A 16,397-nucleotide genomic window follows, 5' to 3' on the forward strand; every position below is an offset into this window, starting at 1 on the left:
TTACAGCAGCATCAGCAGCTGTGACCAGGAATGGAGGAGAAAACCAGTGAGGAGGAGAAAACCAGTGAGAGGAGGAGAAAACCAGAGAGAGGAGCAGAAAACCAGTGAGGAGCAGAAAACCAGTGAGAGGAGCAGAAAACCAGTGAGGAGGAGAAAACCAGTGAGGAGGAGAAAACCAGTGAGAGGAGGAGAAAACCAGTGAGAGGAGAAAACCAGTGAGGAGGAGAAAACCAGTGAGGAGGAGAAAACCAGTAAGGAGGAGAAAACCAGTGAGGAGTAGAAAACCAGTGAGGAGGAGAAAACCAGTGAGAGGAGGAGAAAACCAGTGAGGAGGAGAAAACCAGTGAGGAGGAGAAAACCAGTGAGGAGGAGAAAACCAGTGAGAGGAGGGAAAAACCAGAGATATTTATATATATTCATGTTTTCCGATGTTGAAATCTCAAATATTTCCAACTTTAACCTGATATTTTGTTAGAAGCCAGATTCTCTTTGGCTTCTGTGATGATCTGAAGTTTTTACTCATCACGGAGCCTCTGATGACACGAACTGGTCTTTAACTGGTCTTTAACTGGTCCTTATTGGGGCCACACGTGTGCCAAGTGTCAGCAGACTGCAGGGCGGCTGGCGTCTCTGTGGGCGTGGCTCCCGTTAGCATTAGCATTAGCATTAGCAGTGATGATGTGAGAGCGCTGATGGAGGAGACAGCAGAGCTGTGTTAGCTCTGTGGTTTAGCCACAGCTGCGCATGTTGTTGTTGTTGTTTACTGATGATGCCTCGGTGATCGTGTTCTCTAACGTCTGATGGTTCCCAGCAGACGTGATTCTGGGAGCAAGCGGAATCTTTCTGTTTCCATGATGAAAGCTGCTGTCCTGCTGCTCTGATGAAACTGGGCCAAGACCAGTTCCACGCCAGCACACGTGACTCTTGGATCCAGTCAGACCTGGACGAGCCCGTTCACCATCACACGTCCGGCGGTCAGGACAGATGGACGGCTGAGATCTGGGATCTTTGTACTAAAGACACCGGTCCGGACGGTTGGGACTCACACTGGGAACACCGGGTGTCTGGACCTGGACGTGCTGGGATTGTGCCGGTCGCCATGTTCTGCACGACGAAGGTGAGAACCTGTTTGGAAGCTTGAGGCTGGCGGAGCAGGTTGCAGGTGTGGGGTCAGGTGTCATGTTTACTGTCAGGACTTCCTGTCGACAACGACAACGACACGTTTCCAGTCTCAACCACTGGAAACGTTTTCTCTGCTCGTCGTCATGGCGCCGCTGACACGCCGCCCCCGCTCCCTCCTCCCTAACCTCCCTGGGGAAGGAGGAGTGGCCGACATCTTGTAAATAAACCCTCCTTCAGCTTTACTTCCTGTTAGGGGAGGGAGGACGGGACGAGGGGGCGAGAGGAGAGGTCCAACAGAACCAGGAAGAAACTCCCTGAATCTGCGTTAGAGCGATTTTCCTCCTTCCTGAGAGGATCCGGAACTGATCCAAGGTTCTTCTGTAAGTTCTGGTCCATCAGATATTCTGGCTTCTTCAGGTGGGAGCTCAGCTCTAAAGTCCCATTGAATGCAGATGTGAATAGAGCAGCGGTGGGGGGAGTCACAGCCCCCCCACCGAACACTGAAGCCCTGCTCCTCCCCCTCCCCCTCCCCCTCCCCCCAACAACACGACTACGCTCGCTCGCTCCGGCAGAGGAGAGAGAGCGAGGCTTTCCCACCACAGAGACGCAGGAGGTGGCGAGAGGGAGATGATGATGATGGAGGCGAGCTTTGACACCGAGGAGAGTTTTGACGATCCCTCCTGTCTCGCCCCACAGCCCCCCGGCTCGGTGTCCCCCGCCAAGAGGCAGATCAGGGAGGTCAAGGAGACCAAGATCACGGTGAGTGAGGTCTTCTGCTGCTGCTGCTGTGCTCCTCCAAGTTCCTGTGTGTCTCCGTCCTCATCTGTTGACATCACGCTCGACTGTAGCCTCGTAGCGCCAGGGGGAGTGTGTGTGTGTGTGTGGGGTGTGTGTGTGTGTGTGTGGGGTGTGTGTGTGTGTGTGTGTGTATGTGGGGGGGGGGACCAAACGCAATCTCAGTCCACATCTGTTGTTCACATCATCTCACTGGTGTTGATGCTCATCGTGGATAAAGTAGCTCTTACGTAATTCTTCCCAGTTTGGGGGTGGGGGGGGTGGGGGGGGTCCAGGTTGTTGACCCGCTGCAGCCGCCACTGCCGTCAACAGTACGGGGGGGGGGGGGGGGGGGTCTGCCAGAGTCGATGGTGAGACATGCAGCAAGTCCAGTTTCCATGGTGACAATAGAAGTGATGAAAGAAGAAGTGATGAAAAGGAGAAACAACAGATTCTGCTTTATTTCACTGGTCTATTTATAATCCGAGTGTCTGACAGAGAAAAAGTGTCCGGAATTTCAAGGGAAAACACGTTTAGCTGTTGACGGGATAAAATCAGCTGGAATCCCGAATGTGGGACTGAGTGATGAAGACGTCCTGGCGACTCGGGTCCAGGTCATCCAAAAAGACGCTGGCGTGATGATGTCATCAAGCGTGGATGATGGACAGAATCAGTGATGACTGAATCAGCGGCCCAAGATCGGAGCTCGGCCATGATGGATCCACCATCGTTCCGACTGTTGCTGTCCAACAAAGGGGAGAAGATCCCAAACCTCAGGTGAGCGCAGGAGCTGCGTCTGGCGTCAGGAGGCCACAGAGGTGCCTGTTTATCGCTCCTCATGTTACACAACCGTACTCTACTCTCCTGTTGTCATGGAGACCAGCACACATCCACGGCTGCGGGGAGAAATGGACCCCGGTAGGAAGTCAGGCGGTGGAGACCGCCACCTTGTTTTCACCTTCATCCTCAGCCGTCACACGTTCCTCCCTGATTAAACATTCATTTACCTGTTGCTACAGCCAGACGCTCGTTAGGACCCGACCAGGAGCTCCGATTGGTTCCTGAGGAGGAGAAACAAAGCACAGAACCATCGGCCACCATGGCGAGTCTCAGACTGTTGTGGGTGGGGGAGGGGCGGTAATTTGTTGCCTAGCAACAGCAGCAGAGCGTTCTACAGTGTGATCAGCTGGAACAGGAGAAAAGACGAGTTTTAGAATTAGGAGAGTCGGAACAAAAGACCTCCAGAGCCTGTGTGTGTGTGTGTGTGTGTGTGAGAGTGTGTGTGTGTGCGTGAGAGTGTGTGAGAGCGGGTGTGTTTGTCTGTGTGTGTGTGTGTGTGTGTGTGTGTGTGTGTGAGAGTGTGTGTGTGTGTGTGTGTGTGTGTGTGAGAGTGTGTGCGTGAGAGTGTGTGTGTTTGTCTGTGTGTGTGTTTGTGAGAGTGTGTGCGTGAGAGTGTGTGTGTTTGTCTGTGTGTGTGTGTGTGTCTCTGTGTGTGTCTGTGTGTGTGTGTAAGTGTGTGTGTGAGTGTGTCTGTGTCTGTGTGTGTGTGTTTGTCTGTGTATGTATCTGTGTGTGTGTGTGTGGGGGGGGTGTAAGTGTGTGTCTGTGTGTGTGTGAGAATGTGTGTGTGTGTGTATCTGTGTGTGTGTGTGTGTGTGTGTAAGTGTATGTGTGTGTTTGTGTGTGTGGGAGTGTGTGTCTGTGTGTGTGTGTGAGTGTGTGTCTCAGTGAGTGTGTCTCAGTGTGTGTGTGTCTCAGTGTGTGTGTGTCTCAGTGTGTGTGTGTCTCAGTGAGTGTGTGTCTCAGTGAGTGTGTCTCAGTGAGTGTGTGTCTCAGTGTGTGTGTGTCTCAGTGAGTGTGTGTCTCAGTGTGTGTGTGTCTCAGTGAGTGTGTCTCAGTGAGTGTGTGTCTCAGTGTGTGTGTGTCTCAGTGAGTGTGTGTCTCAGTGTGTGTGTCTCAGTGAGTGTGTGTCTCAGTGAGTGTGTGTCTCAGTGAGTGTGTGTCTCAGTGTGTGTGTGTGTGTCTCAGTGAGTGTGTGTCTCAGTGAGTGTGTGTCTCAGTGAGTGTGTGTCACCTTCAGCCCAGCGGCTTCAGTCTCATCCTGCTACTGAAGCAGCCATAAAGCAGAAGTCGCCTCGGGGTCGTCATGGAGATAAATGTGCTCATTTTGCTTCTGGGTGTGAGAGGAACATAAACATCAGCCATTATGGATTTGGGGGGAAACAATCAGTGAGATCTCTGAGGCAGAAAATGCAGCGTGGCAGTAAACCAGCGTCTCCTGGGTGTGTAGCCGAGCTTCACCTCTGGACTCTTACGCAACAGCAGCATTGCTCATCTGCTCTGAAGTTGGTGGAATCAGAGAGGAAGAGGTCAGCTCTACACTCAGCTACACACAGCTACACACTGCTACACACAGCTACACACAGCTACACACTGCTACACACAGCTACACACAGCTACACTCAGCTACACACAGCTACACACTGCTACACTCAGCTACACACAGCTACACTCAGCTACACACAGCTACGCTCAGCTACACACAGCGACACACAGCTACACACTGCTACACTCAGCTACACACAGCTACACACAGCTGCACACTGCTACACCCAGCTACACACTGCTACACACAGCAACACACACCTACACACTGCTACACTCAGCTACACACAGCTACACACAGCTGCACACTGCTACACTCAGCTACACACAGCAACACACAGCTACACACTGCTACACTCAGCTACACACAGCTACACACAGCTACACACAGCTACACACTGCTACACTCAGCTACACACAGCGACACTCAGCTACACACTGCTACACTCAGCTACACACTGCTACACACAGCAGCACTCAGCTACACACTGCTACACACAGCTACACACTGCTACACTCAGCTACACTCAGCTACACTCAGCTACACTCAGCTACACACAGCTACACACTGCTACACACAGCTACACTCAGCTACACACTGCTACACACAGCTACACTCAGCTACACACAGCTACACACAGCTACACACAGCTACACACCGCTACACACAGCTACACACAGCTACACACTGCTACACACAGCTACACACAGCTACATGCTGTGGGCGCTCCGTGGCTCTGTTGTCTCCAGGATGGATGAGGTAGTTTGTTCAGTTGCTGGAATCCTCTGGGACGATTCCCTGAAGGATTCACCTCTATGGACCCACACGAGTCCTTCACAGCATCTGTGGCTGCTCAGTGATCTGAGGAACAGAGAGGAACGGGACCTCAGGGTTCATCATGGGTCCTCAGGGTTCATCAAGGGTCCTCAGGGTTCATCAAGGGTCCTCATGGTTCATCAAGGGTCCTCATGGTTCATCATGGGTCCTCAGGGTTCATCAAGGGTCCTCAGGGTTCATCAAGGGTCCTCAGGGTTCATCAAGGGTCCTCAGGGTTCATCAAGGGTACCTGTTGACGACTTCTTCACATTGTGTGTTGACGTGTGACATTAAAGACCTTTACTTTAGTTCTTCCTGTTTCCTGTTTGTTTCCCTTCAGATCAATTGTGTGACGTTTCCTCTGCCTGGAGAAGGTCCAGAGCAGCAGCTGCTGAAGCCCAACGAATGGAGCTACTGTGATTACTTCTGGGTGAGTTCTGGATGGATGGAGGGAGGGAGGGAGGGAGGGATGGATGGATGGATGATGGATGGATGGATGGATGATAGATGGATGGATGGATGATAGATGGATGGATGGATGGATGGAGGAAGGGAGGGATGGATGGATGGATGGATGGATGGATGGATGGATGGAGGGAGGGATGGATGGATGGATGGATGGGTGGATGTAGGGGTGGAGGGATGGATGATGGATGGATGGATGGATGGATGGATGGAGGGGTGGGTGGATGGATGGATGGATGGATGGATGGATGGATGGATGGGTGGATGGATGGAGGGAGGGGTGGATGGATGGATGGATGGATGGGTGGATGGGTGGATGGATGGAGGGATGGATGGATGGATGATGGATGGATGGATGGAGGGGTGGATGGATGGAGGGATGGATGGATGGATGATGGATGGATGGATGGAGGGGTGGATGGATGGATGGAGGGAGGGATGGATGGATGGATGGAGGGATGGATGGATGATGGATGGATGGATGGATGGAGGGGTGGATGGATGGATGGATGGAGGGATGGATGGATGATGGATGATGGATGGGTGGATGGAGGGGTGGATGGATGGATGGATGGGTGGATGGATGGATGGATGGATGGATAGAGGGATGGATGGATGGATGATGGATGGATGGAGGGGTGGGTCTTCAGGGGGGTTCCTGGTCAGACTCCTTCTTGATGATCTTCTCTCCTCAGACGGACAGGAAGGACCCTCAGGGGACGTCAGTGGCTGGTTTTGAGTTCCTGCTGCAGAAGCAGCTGAAGAGTAAACAGATGCAGAAGGAGATGGCGGAGTTCTTCCACGAGAGGTGAGACGGGTTCTACTGACGGGTTCTACTAACGGGTTCTTCTGACGGGTTCTACTGACGGGTTCTACTGACGGGTTCTACTGACGGGTTCTGCTGACAGGTTCTACTGACGGGTTCTACTGATGGGTTCTACTGACAGGTTCTACTAACGGGTTCTACTGACGGGTTCTACTGACAGGTTCTACTGACGGGTTCTTCTGACGGGTTCTGCTGACGGGTTCTACTGACGGGTTCTTCTGACGGGTTCTACTAACGGGTTCTACTGACGGGTTCTGCTGACGGGTTCTACTGACGGGTTCTACTGACAGGTTCTACTGACGGGTTCTTCTGACGGGTTCTGCTGACGGGTTCTATTGACGGGTTCTTCTGGCAGGTTCTACTAACGGGTTCTACTGACGGGTTCTGCTGACGGGTTCTACTGACGGGTTCTACTGACAGGTTCTACTGACGGGTTCTACTGACAGGTTCTACTGGCAGGTTCTACTGACAGTTTCTACTGACGGATTCTACTGACAGGTTCTACTGACGGGTTCTGCTGACAGGTTCTACTGACAGGTTCTACTAACGGGTTCTACTGACGGGTTCTTCTGACGGGTTCTACTGGCAGGTTCTACTGACGGGTTCTACTGACGGGTTCTGCTGACAGGTTCTACTGACGGGTTCTACTGATGGGTTCTACTGACAGGTTCTACTAACAGGTTCTACTGACGGGTTCTTCTGACGGGTTCTTCTGACGGGTTCTGCTGACGGGTTCTATTGACGGGTTCTTCTGGCAGGTTCTACTGACGGGTTCTTCTGACGGGTTCTACTGACGGGTTCTACTGACGGGTTCTACTGATGGGTTCTACTGACAGGTTCTACTAACGGGTTCTACTGACGGGTTCTACTGACGGGTTCTGCTGACGGGTTCTACTGATGGGTTCTACTGACAGGTTCTACTGACGGGTTCTTCTGACGGGTTCTGCTGACGGGTTCTTCTGACGGGTTCTACTAACGGGTTCTACTGACGGGTTCTGCTGACGGGTTCTACTGACGGGTTCTACTGACAGGTTCTACTGACGGGTTCTTCTGACGGGTTCTGCTGACGGGTTCTATTGACGGGTTCTTCTGGCAGGTTCTTCTGACGGGTTCTTCTGACGGGTTCTGCTGACGGGTTCTATTGACGGGTTCTTCTGGCAGGTTCTACTGACGGGTTCTTCTGACGGGTTCTACTAACGGGTTCTACTGACGGGTTCTACTGACGGGTTCTACTGACGGGTTCTACTGACAGGTTCTACTAACGGGTTCTACTGACGGGTTCTACTGACGGGTTCTGCTGACGGGTTCTACTGATGGGTTCTACTGACAGGTTCTACTGACGGGTTCTTCTGACGGGTTCTGCTGACGGGTTCTACTGACGGGTTCTTCTGACGGGTTCTACTAACGGGTTCTACTGACGGGTTCTGCTGACGGGTTCTACTGACGGGTTCTACTGACAGGTTCTACTGACGGGTTCTTCTGACGGGTTCTGCTGACGGGTTCTACTGACGGGTTCTACTGACAGGTTCTACTGACGGGTTCTTCTGACGGGTTCTGCTGACGGGTTCTATTGACGGGTTCTTCTGGCAGGTTCTACTAACGGGTTCTACTGACGGGTTCTGCTGACGGGTTCTACTGACGGGTTCTACTGACAGGTTCTACTGACGGGTTCTTCTGACGGGTCCTGCTGACGGGTTCTACTGACGGGTTCTACTGGCAGGTTCTACTGACAGGTTCTACTGCCAGGTTCTACTGACAGTTTCTACTGACGGATTCTACTGACGGGTTCTACTGACGGGTTCTGCTGACGGGTTCTTCTGACGGGTTCTGCTGACGGGTTCTACTGACGGGTTCTTCTGACGGGTTCTACTAACGGGTTCTACTGACGGGTTCTGCTGACGGGTTCTACTGACGGGTTCTACTGACAGGTTCTACTGACGGGTTCTTCTGACGGGTTCTGCTGACGGGTTCTATTGACGGGTTCTTCTGGCAGGTTCTACTAACGGGTTCTACTGACGGGTTCTGCTGACGGGTTCTACTGACGGGTTCTACTGACAGGTTCTACTGACGGGTTCTTCTGACGGGTTCTGCTGACGGGTTCTACTGACGGGTTCTACTGACAGGTTCTACTGACGGGTTCTTCTGACGGGTTCTGCTGACGGGTTCTATTGACGGGTTCTACTGACAGGTTCTACTGACGGGTTCTTCTGACGGGTTCTGCTGACGGGTTCTACTGACGGGTTCTACTGGCAGGTTCTACTGACAGTTTCTACTGACGGATTCTACTGACGGGTTCTACTGACGGGTTCTGCTGACAGGTTCTACTGACAGGTTCTACTAACGGGTTCTACTGACGGGTTCTTCTGACGGGTTCTGCTGACGGGTTCTACTGACGGGTCCTACTGACGGGTTCTACTGACGGGTTCTACTGACGGGTTCTTCTGACGGGTTCTGCTGACGGGTTCTTCTGACGGGTTCTACTGACGGGTTCTACTGAGAGGTTCTACTGACGGGTTCTACTGACAGGTTCTACTGACAGGTTCTACTGACGGGTTCTTCTGACAGGTTCTACTGACAGGTTCTACTGACAGGTTCTACTGACGGGTTCTACTGACAGGTTCTACTGACAGGTTCTACTGACGGGTTCTTCTGACAGGTTCTACTGACAGGTTCTACTGACAGGTTCTACTGACGGGTTCTACTGACAGGTTCTACTGACAGGTTCTACTGACGGGTTCTTCTGACGGGTTCTGCTGGCAGGTTCCTTTTTATGGCCCAGTTTTATTGGTGCTTCATTTCCCTGAGAATTGTCCCTGCTGAGCTTCCTTACGTGTCCTCGGGTGTGGGGGGACGTCAGGACACCGAGGGGACGGATCAGGACCTTCCCGTTGTCTCCTGAGCTTTTGTGTCTTTTTCTGTTTCAGGATCAAGATTGAGGAAGAATACGCCAAGAACCTGTCCAAACTGTCCCAGAGTCCTCTGGCCCTACAGGAGGAGGGGTGAGTCCCCCCAAATATACGTAAAGTATTTACAGACACTGGTTAAAACACTCGTCAGTCAGAAACACGTCTATTAACACACATCGAACCTGTAATTACAAACAGTCGTAACACAACTGCGGCTGCAGCAACATGATGCTACAAACATGAACTAAGGAACAGAAACGCGTGTCTTCATAATCCTCCTCCAGGACTCTGGGAGAAGCCTGGACTCAGCTGAAGAAGAGCCTCCACGACGAGGCTGAAGTTCACCTGAAGTTCTCCAACAAGGTACCGCCTGGCTCCACTGTTTCCTGTTTGAATGCTACGCACGTTAGCGTTAGCACGGTGCGTAGCTGGACGGTGAAAATGACCACAGTCGATTAGCAGCCGAGCGGAAATAACCTTAAATAATTCGGAATCTGCCCGGGAGCTCCACTCATTGTCTCATTAATTAGTTGGGTGTTCTGATGAGTCTCCACCCAGAGCCAGGACCCCCCCCCCCCCCCCCCCCCCCCCCCCGACGCTACACCACGGAGACGTGACGTCCACGTCTGTTTCTCTGGTCTTCACCCAACCAACCATGAGGTCTTTGCTTCCACAGCTCCACTCTGAGGTGGAGAAACCTCTGCTGACCTTCAGGGGCGACAACTTCAAGAAGGACCTGAAAAAGTACGACCACCACATCGCCGACCTCCGGAAGCAGCTGGCCAGTCGCTACGCGGGCGTGGAGAAGGTACCCTGCTGTGGTCCTGTTCAGCATCACATCCCATCTCCTTTAGGTTCTGGGCGACAGGAAGTCCAGACAGGTTGCGTAATAGCGGAACCTTTAGCGTCCTACAACTCTTGGTTGTATTTTTAGACGCTTCCACCCACTGAAATCGCTTCATCAGGGAGAGGTTCTGGAGTACTCGGACCTTAGCCTGGTTTGTGTTGTGTTGCAGGCCCGTAAAGCTCTGGCAGACCGGCAGAAGGATCTGGAGGTGAAGACCCAGCAGCTGGAGATTAAACTCAGCAACAAACACGAGGAGGACATAAAGAAAGCCCGGAGGAAATCCACACAGGCAGGTCAGAACCAGAACCGGCTCGTCGTCTGGGCCTTCCTCCAGCTGAAGACAGCTTATGCATGTTGGTGAATGACTGATGGATGAAGAAGAGTGTAAACATCTCAGATGGCTTCAGACCTCTCACACGTGAACACAGACCAGCTGTAAAGGTGCAGAACCGCTGGGGGCCACAGGGGGGCAGTGGCGGACACACAGACGGGACAAACCAGAGCCAAGAAGAAGATGCAAATTCATCAGAAGTTACCAACAAGTCCATCATCCATCCATCCATCATCATCATCATCATCATCATCATCATCATCATCATCATCATCCATCATCATCCATCCATCCATCATCCATCATCATCATCCATCATCATCCCATCCATCCATCATCCATCCATCATCCATCCATCCATCATCATCATCATCATCATCATCATCATCCATCCATCCATCCATCCATCATCCATCCATTATCCATCCATCATCCATCCATCATCCATCCATTATCCATCCATCACCCATCCATCCATCCATCCATCCATCATCCATCCATTATCCATCCATCATCCATCCATCATCCATCCATCCATCATCCACCATCCATCCATCCATCCATCCATCCATCCATCCATCATCCATCCATCCATCCATCACCCATCATCCATCCATCCATCACCCATCATCCATCCATCATCCATCCATCATCCATCATCCATCCATCCATCCATCATCCATCCATCCATCCATCCATCCATCCATCCATCCATCCATCATCCATCCATCCATCATCCCTCCATCATCCATCATCCATCCATCATCCATCCATCCATCCATCCATCATCCATCAATCATCCCTCCATCATCCATCCATCCATCCATCATCCATCCATCCCTCCATCCCTCCATCATCCATCCATCATCCATCCATCCATCCATCATCATCATCATCCCTCCATCATCCATCCATCATCCATCCATCATCCCTTCATCCATCATCCATCATCCATCCATCCATCGTCCATCATCATCATCATCCATCCATCATCCCTCCATCATCCCTCCATCCCCTCTCAGTTATCAGCCCAGATCGGTTCAGGTAAATCTTCCATCACTGCTGAGGGAGTGACGTCACCCCGCGGATGGCGCGTCACAGGATTCCCTCGTCTTACCGGTGTCAGCGCGCCCCCCGGTGGCCGCGGGCGGCAGCACAGGAGCAGGAGCGACAGATCCCAACAGAAAAGTTTGACGGTTTGAGTTTCCTTCCTGCAGGAGATGACCTGATGCGCTGCGTGGATCTGTACAACCAGACCCAGTCCAAGTGGTTCGAGGAGATGGTCACCACCTGCATGGTAACGCGACACCAGAACCCTCCGGTCCACGTGGCTCTGTTGTCCCGGTTGACTGTTTGTGTTGCCCCTTCAGGAGTTGGAGAAGCTGGAGGTGGAGCGGATCGAGTGGATCCAGACGCACCTGCGTCAGTACACGACCCTGCGGCACGAAACCGACATGTTCAACCAGAGCGTGAGTCCATCGGTCCCGTCTCAGATCCGTGTCTTCCTGCTGCCTGAGGTTCTGCTGCTGTTCTCAGGTGGTGGAACCTGTGGACCAGCTGCTGCAGAAGGTGGATCCGGGGAAAGACCGAGAGCTGTGGGTGAAGGAGAACAAGACCGGGGAGGTCCGACCCGTGGATATGGACATATAGACCCGTCCGGACCGGGCCGGACCGGGCCGGCCTGTCAGTGTTACCTCGTCTCAGAACATTTGGACGCTACGTGTTGGGATCACACCTGGATTCGTCCTCGTTCCAACTGGAAAATCTGCAGGAGAGTTTTTCTCCCAGTCCAGGCAAACGGCGCCAGACCAGCATGTTCCCCTGAAGTCATGACGTCATCACCGACCCGGATCAGACCCATAAATCAGCTGATTGGTCTTTATTTTCAAATACGGCATCTACGAATGAGTCTATTTTCATATCTTGCATGAAATCGTTGCTTTAGGAGATCCGCCGTGTTGCTTAGTGGTCCAGATGTTCTGTGAATTAGCCCTTAAGAAAAGCAAAACCACGCCCCCTCGCTGGGATCGCGCGTGAGGATTTAGGCCAGGGTCGTTTAACTGGACCACCTGACTGGACCAGCCTTCAGTGCCTCCCGGTTCTGCTCCCGGAACGTCCTCCGCGTGTTCCGCACCCGTCTGTACATACTAGCGTTGTTAGCTGTAGGACAAAATAGTTGCCGTCATGAGGACGTTTGTGAGGTGGCGAGGACAGTTGGCGCCCGGAGACGCTGTCCCAGCGGCCCGGCTGTCCTCGCACCGCTGTTGTGTTGCTGTGCTGGACGGCTGCATGTTACCTGTCCGTGTTTACCTGTCTGTGTTTACCTGTCTGTGTTTACCTGTCCGTGTTTACCTGTCCGTGTTTACCTGTCGTCTGTCCGTCCTCATCCGTTTGGACTTCACAGATTAAATTTGGAGCCGAGTCCATCCAGAAGAGCGACCAGCTCCGTTGTTCGGTCGTCTGCGGTCTGTTGTGTGTTGTTGTGATGCTTCATCCGCCGTTGTTGCCGCCCGTTTCCACGGTGATGTGATGTTTGGTTCTGGCGGCCTGCTGTGGTCCTGCCGTCTTGACGAGGATGTTGGATCAGATCTGACCTCTGTCCAGATGCTGTGTCGTGGAATGCAACATAAAAAATAAATCTCTTCATGGGAAATGAAACATCAGCCCTGTGGTCACACAGGAAGTTCTGTCGTCACGGCAACACTTCCCGCCCTCGCCGTGTTCGGTTAGAAAGGTTATTTGTGATTTTATTTGACCGACTTTAGACGTGAAATGTTGCTCGCCGTGTTGCCTCACAGGTAAATTTGGTAGATTTGAGTAAAGAGTTGCTAACGGCGACGCGGCAGCAAAGAGGGCGTGTCTAACGTGACCTTCAGCAGCTAATCCGATTGGCTGAAGCCGGGTCATTAACTTGAGCCTAATTCCTCTCATAATCAGCTCTGCTCTCCACTTTCCATCTAAGGCAAGAAACAAACACAAACAACGAGGACGGGAGTCAAGGTCACATGACCCCCAGGCGGGGGCGGCGCCGATACTCCGGCTATGCGTTTAAATAGGCGCCAAAAGACGTTTCACTAAATATAAAAACATCTGAAATGATGACGTTAACGAGCGAAAAGTTGATCTAAAGCAACTTTAATACATCAAAGCATCAAAAAACCACATTTATGGAATTCTGTGAAAAAGTTTGGGAGCCTAAACTCATTAAATCAGGTGGGGATGATAAAAAGTTCGTTAAACGCAGCTCTTTTTCTCCCGGTTTCCTGTCGCTGGTCAGAGGAAGGAGTGGACGTCTGAAGGCAGCTGGACGTTACTGCTTCTTCTCCTTCAGCTTGTCTTTGATCTTCTGAGGTTCGTCGTATTGAATCAGTCGCAGAATCTCTTTGTTGTCCATCACGCCTTGGATGAATTCCCCCTCTGAGATTTTATCTGTGAAGACAGGAAGAGCACAAAGGTCAGCGGCTACATTCGGCCCCGGCGCCACTCGGCTCTCGGACACTTACCGTTGTCCTTCTTGCCGAAGAACTCCCAGACTTTTTCCGCTCGTTTCTCCGGCGTGTTTTCATCCTCGGGGAGGGTTTTCTGATCGTCGGCTGGAATCATGTTGAAGATCGACTGTTGGAGAAATGTTTTCGCTCAGTTAGCATCGCCTTTCTGAAAGCTAACGCGCGCTAGCCGACCGTAAGTACCGTAAGCTGTTTTCATCGGATCAAAATTTTAGTCAAGTTCCCTCAACCTCAGTTTTAAAGGAGCATCTTTGATGTTTCTGTGGTTGCTAGGATACCTCTTCCTACACTTAGCCGAGGATGAATGCGGTTCTGTACCCGAACGATCTCCAGGATCTCGTTCTTGCTGATGGTTCCGTTTCCGTCCACGTCGTACAGAGCGAAGGCCCACTCCAGCTTCTGCAGCGTCTTGCCCCCGGAGGTCAGGTGCAGAGCCACGATGTACTCCTTAAAGTCCAGCGTGCCGTCGGCGTTGGTGTCGAAGCTGCGGAACACGTGGCGGGCGTACTGGCTGGGGTCGGCGTTGGGGAAGAAGCTGGCGTAGATGCCTTCAAACTGCTCCTTGCTGATCTTGCCGCCGGGACACTCCTTCAGGAAGGACTGGTACCAGGAGCAGAGCTCGGCCTCGCCGTACTTGGTGTGAGACTTCAGGTCTTCCAGCAGCTCCTTGGACAGAGCGCTGCTCTTCGTGTTCCCCATCTTCACCGCGGCGCCACAGCTTCTGTGGTGGAACCTCTGCAGCGCTCCGCTCGGCGGCTCTGCCTCCTATCTGAGGTGCCAAACCGGATTATGGTCATGGATGCATAAATCCAGACAGCTGCCTGGATTAACCGGGATAACCGCGTCACCGACACCTTTGTGGACAGACAGTCACACAGAGGTGTAAGCAGCTACAACCAGGGATTAGCAGCAGGTGGCTAACGCTGCTAAGGTTGACATCTGGGGGCCCTTCAGTGCCTTTTATTGCTGACTCTGCAGTCCCATCTGCCGTTGCTGGGATTAAGAACTATTTGATGTCAGGTTACGTCACACTGAGCCGAAAAACATGACGAATAATCAGAGTAGCAAGGCGTAGCATGCTAGCGTTACCTTCCCCAGGCTAAGGCTGTTCTAACGTTTAATGAGGCAGTTTTCACCACAAGGTCATCTGGACATTAGCAGCCTGCACCTCTTCTGCCCACCTGCCAAAACCTGAAATGATGTCATGACGCCTACAAAATAAAAGCACAGAACATTTGAAAAAGGTCTGGAAGAGGCTCAAAGGCTCTGGTAGAGGTCCGATCAGGCTGCAGCAGCCGAACCGGCGTCAGATACTGGTGTTTGTGCTCTTAACTGGGGAGGAACAAGTGAGCACAGCGCTGAGGAGGGGTGAGGGTGGGCTTCTGCTTTCCAATGGGATTATCTGCGTCTCTAATGTAATTGTCTCAGATTACGGACCATCTGCTGAACCATCACTAGTGAAAGCTCCCAGGGACCTTCTGGACCCGCAGGTTTTAGATACACGGTCAGAACCGGATGTTTTTGCTAGTGGTGCTAGCATGCTAGGTTACATAAGTAAGAGAATTTGTTCCCTCAGATCGATTCTTTTGGTTCTGCTCCCAACGTTTGACAGCAGAACCACAAACAAACGTGTCCACGCCGAGTTAGCACGCGTTAGCATCATCACCGTCTCCCCTTTTCTGTCGTCAGAGTTTATAGTTTCTTTCTGTAAACGAGGTCGCTGTGTTGCTACAATCAGTTCTTTCTTTCTCCTTTCTGAAGATAATCCAGCCAACATCTGTCTGAAACTCTGCATTTCCAGGCTACCTTTGCAGCATCAGATTAGGAAAATCATCATGTCCCAACATTTCATATAATCCTCATATTTGACATAAAATGCACAGAACCGGGACGGACCAACGCGCATCTGTCAGTCGATGGAACAAACCTGTCCAAACAGGATGACTCAAAGGTTCTGAACATCGGGGCTTACTGCTTCATCAAATGTAGCTCTGGCTGTTTGTGCTGTGTTTAACTTTGTATTACACAGAAGCTAATCTTCAGAATAATCTCCGCGTTCGGAGGAATTACTCCCAGTTGTTGGCTTCCACCCACAGCACCGCCGTCAGGTTCAAAGGTCAACTCTACCCTCCACGACCCGCCCGGCGCTCGGTTCTACCACGGAGTCTGTGTGAGGCGGGTTCTGGAGCGTCGCGTCGTCCGTGACCTCTGACCTCTTGGAGATTAGACCAAAGCAACACGGCTGCAGCCGCACAGAACCTCCTTCATTCACATGTCAGTCACATGACACACACGCCCACACACACACACACACACACACACACACACACACACACACACACACACACACACACACACACACACAGATATTCTATTAAAGGTGGATTTTCAATACTTTGAGATGTGATTCCACATGAA

The 16,397-nt window shown here is 52.0% G+C and overlaps 2 protein-coding genes across 3 annotated transcripts; one reads left to right on the plus strand and one right to left on the minus strand.

Moving 5' to 3' along the window:
- Positions 1-726: 726 nt before the first annotated feature.
- On the plus strand, positions 727-13,131 carry gas7a (growth arrest-specific 7a). Of its 2 annotated transcripts, XM_029836760.1 has the most exons (11): positions 727-1,117; positions 1,819-1,881; positions 5,439-5,528; positions 6,259-6,371; positions 9,314-9,388; positions 9,580-9,658; positions 9,972-10,103; positions 10,312-10,435; positions 11,691-11,770; positions 11,844-11,942; positions 12,010-13,131. In XM_029836760.1, the coding sequence occupies exons 1-11, from the start codon at positions 881-883 to the stop codon at positions 12,121-12,123; spliced, it is 1,206 nt and encodes a 401-aa protein (XP_029692620.1). In that variant the 5' UTR covers positions 727-880; the 3' UTR covers positions 12,124-13,131. The 2 variants fall into 2 exon arrangements, with proteins under 2 accessions (XP_029692620.1, XP_029692621.1); XM_029836761.1 differs by lacking the exon at positions 727-1,117 and having other exon boundaries at positions 1,668-1,881.
- A 460-nt stretch (positions 13,132-13,591) lies between these two features.
- On the minus strand, positions 13,592-15,085 carry rcvrna (recoverin a). Its single transcript, XM_003964983.3, has 3 exons — positions 14,298-15,085; positions 13,977-14,088; positions 13,592-13,902 (listed from the first exon to the last, which is right to left on the minus strand). Exons 1-3 carry the CDS (start codon positions 14,676-14,678, stop codon positions 13,784-13,786), a joined length of 612 nt encoding a protein of 203 aa, XP_003965032.1. The 5' UTR covers positions 14,679-15,085; the 3' UTR covers positions 13,592-13,783.
- Between the last annotated feature and the right edge of the window lie 1,312 nt (positions 15,086-16,397).

Source organism: Takifugu rubripes, chromosome 5 (genome assembly GCF_901000725.2).
Source record: "Takifugu rubripes chromosome 5, fTakRub1.2, whole genome shotgun sequence".
Classification (NCBI taxonomy): Eukaryota; Metazoa; Chordata; class Actinopteri; order Tetraodontiformes; family Tetraodontidae; genus Takifugu; species Takifugu rubripes.

Coding starts and splice junctions, on each gene's coding strand:
- gas7a (XM_029836760.1), top strand. CDS start 881: ATGAAACTGGGCCAAGACCAGTTCCACGCCAGCACACGTGACTCTTGG. Junction 1,118..1,818: donor CCATGTTCTGCACGACGAAG/GTGAGAACCTGT, acceptor CTCGCCCCACAG/CCCCCCGGCTCGGTGTCCCC. Junction 11,943..12,009: donor CCGACATGTTCAACCAGAGC/GTGAGTCCATCG, acceptor TGCTGTTCTCAG/GTGGTGGAACCTGTGGACCA.
- rcvrna (XM_003964983.3), bottom strand. CDS start 14,678: ATGGGGAACACGAAGAGCAGCGCTCTGTCCAAGGAGCTGCTGGAAGAC. Junction 14,089..14,297: donor AGATCCTGGAGATCGTTCGG/GTACAGAACCGC, acceptor TTTCTCCAACAG/TCGATCTTCAACATGATTCC. Junction 13,903..13,976: donor CTTCGGCAAGAAGGACAACG/GTAAGTGTCCGA, acceptor CTGTCTTCACAG/ATAAAATCTCAGAGGGGGAA.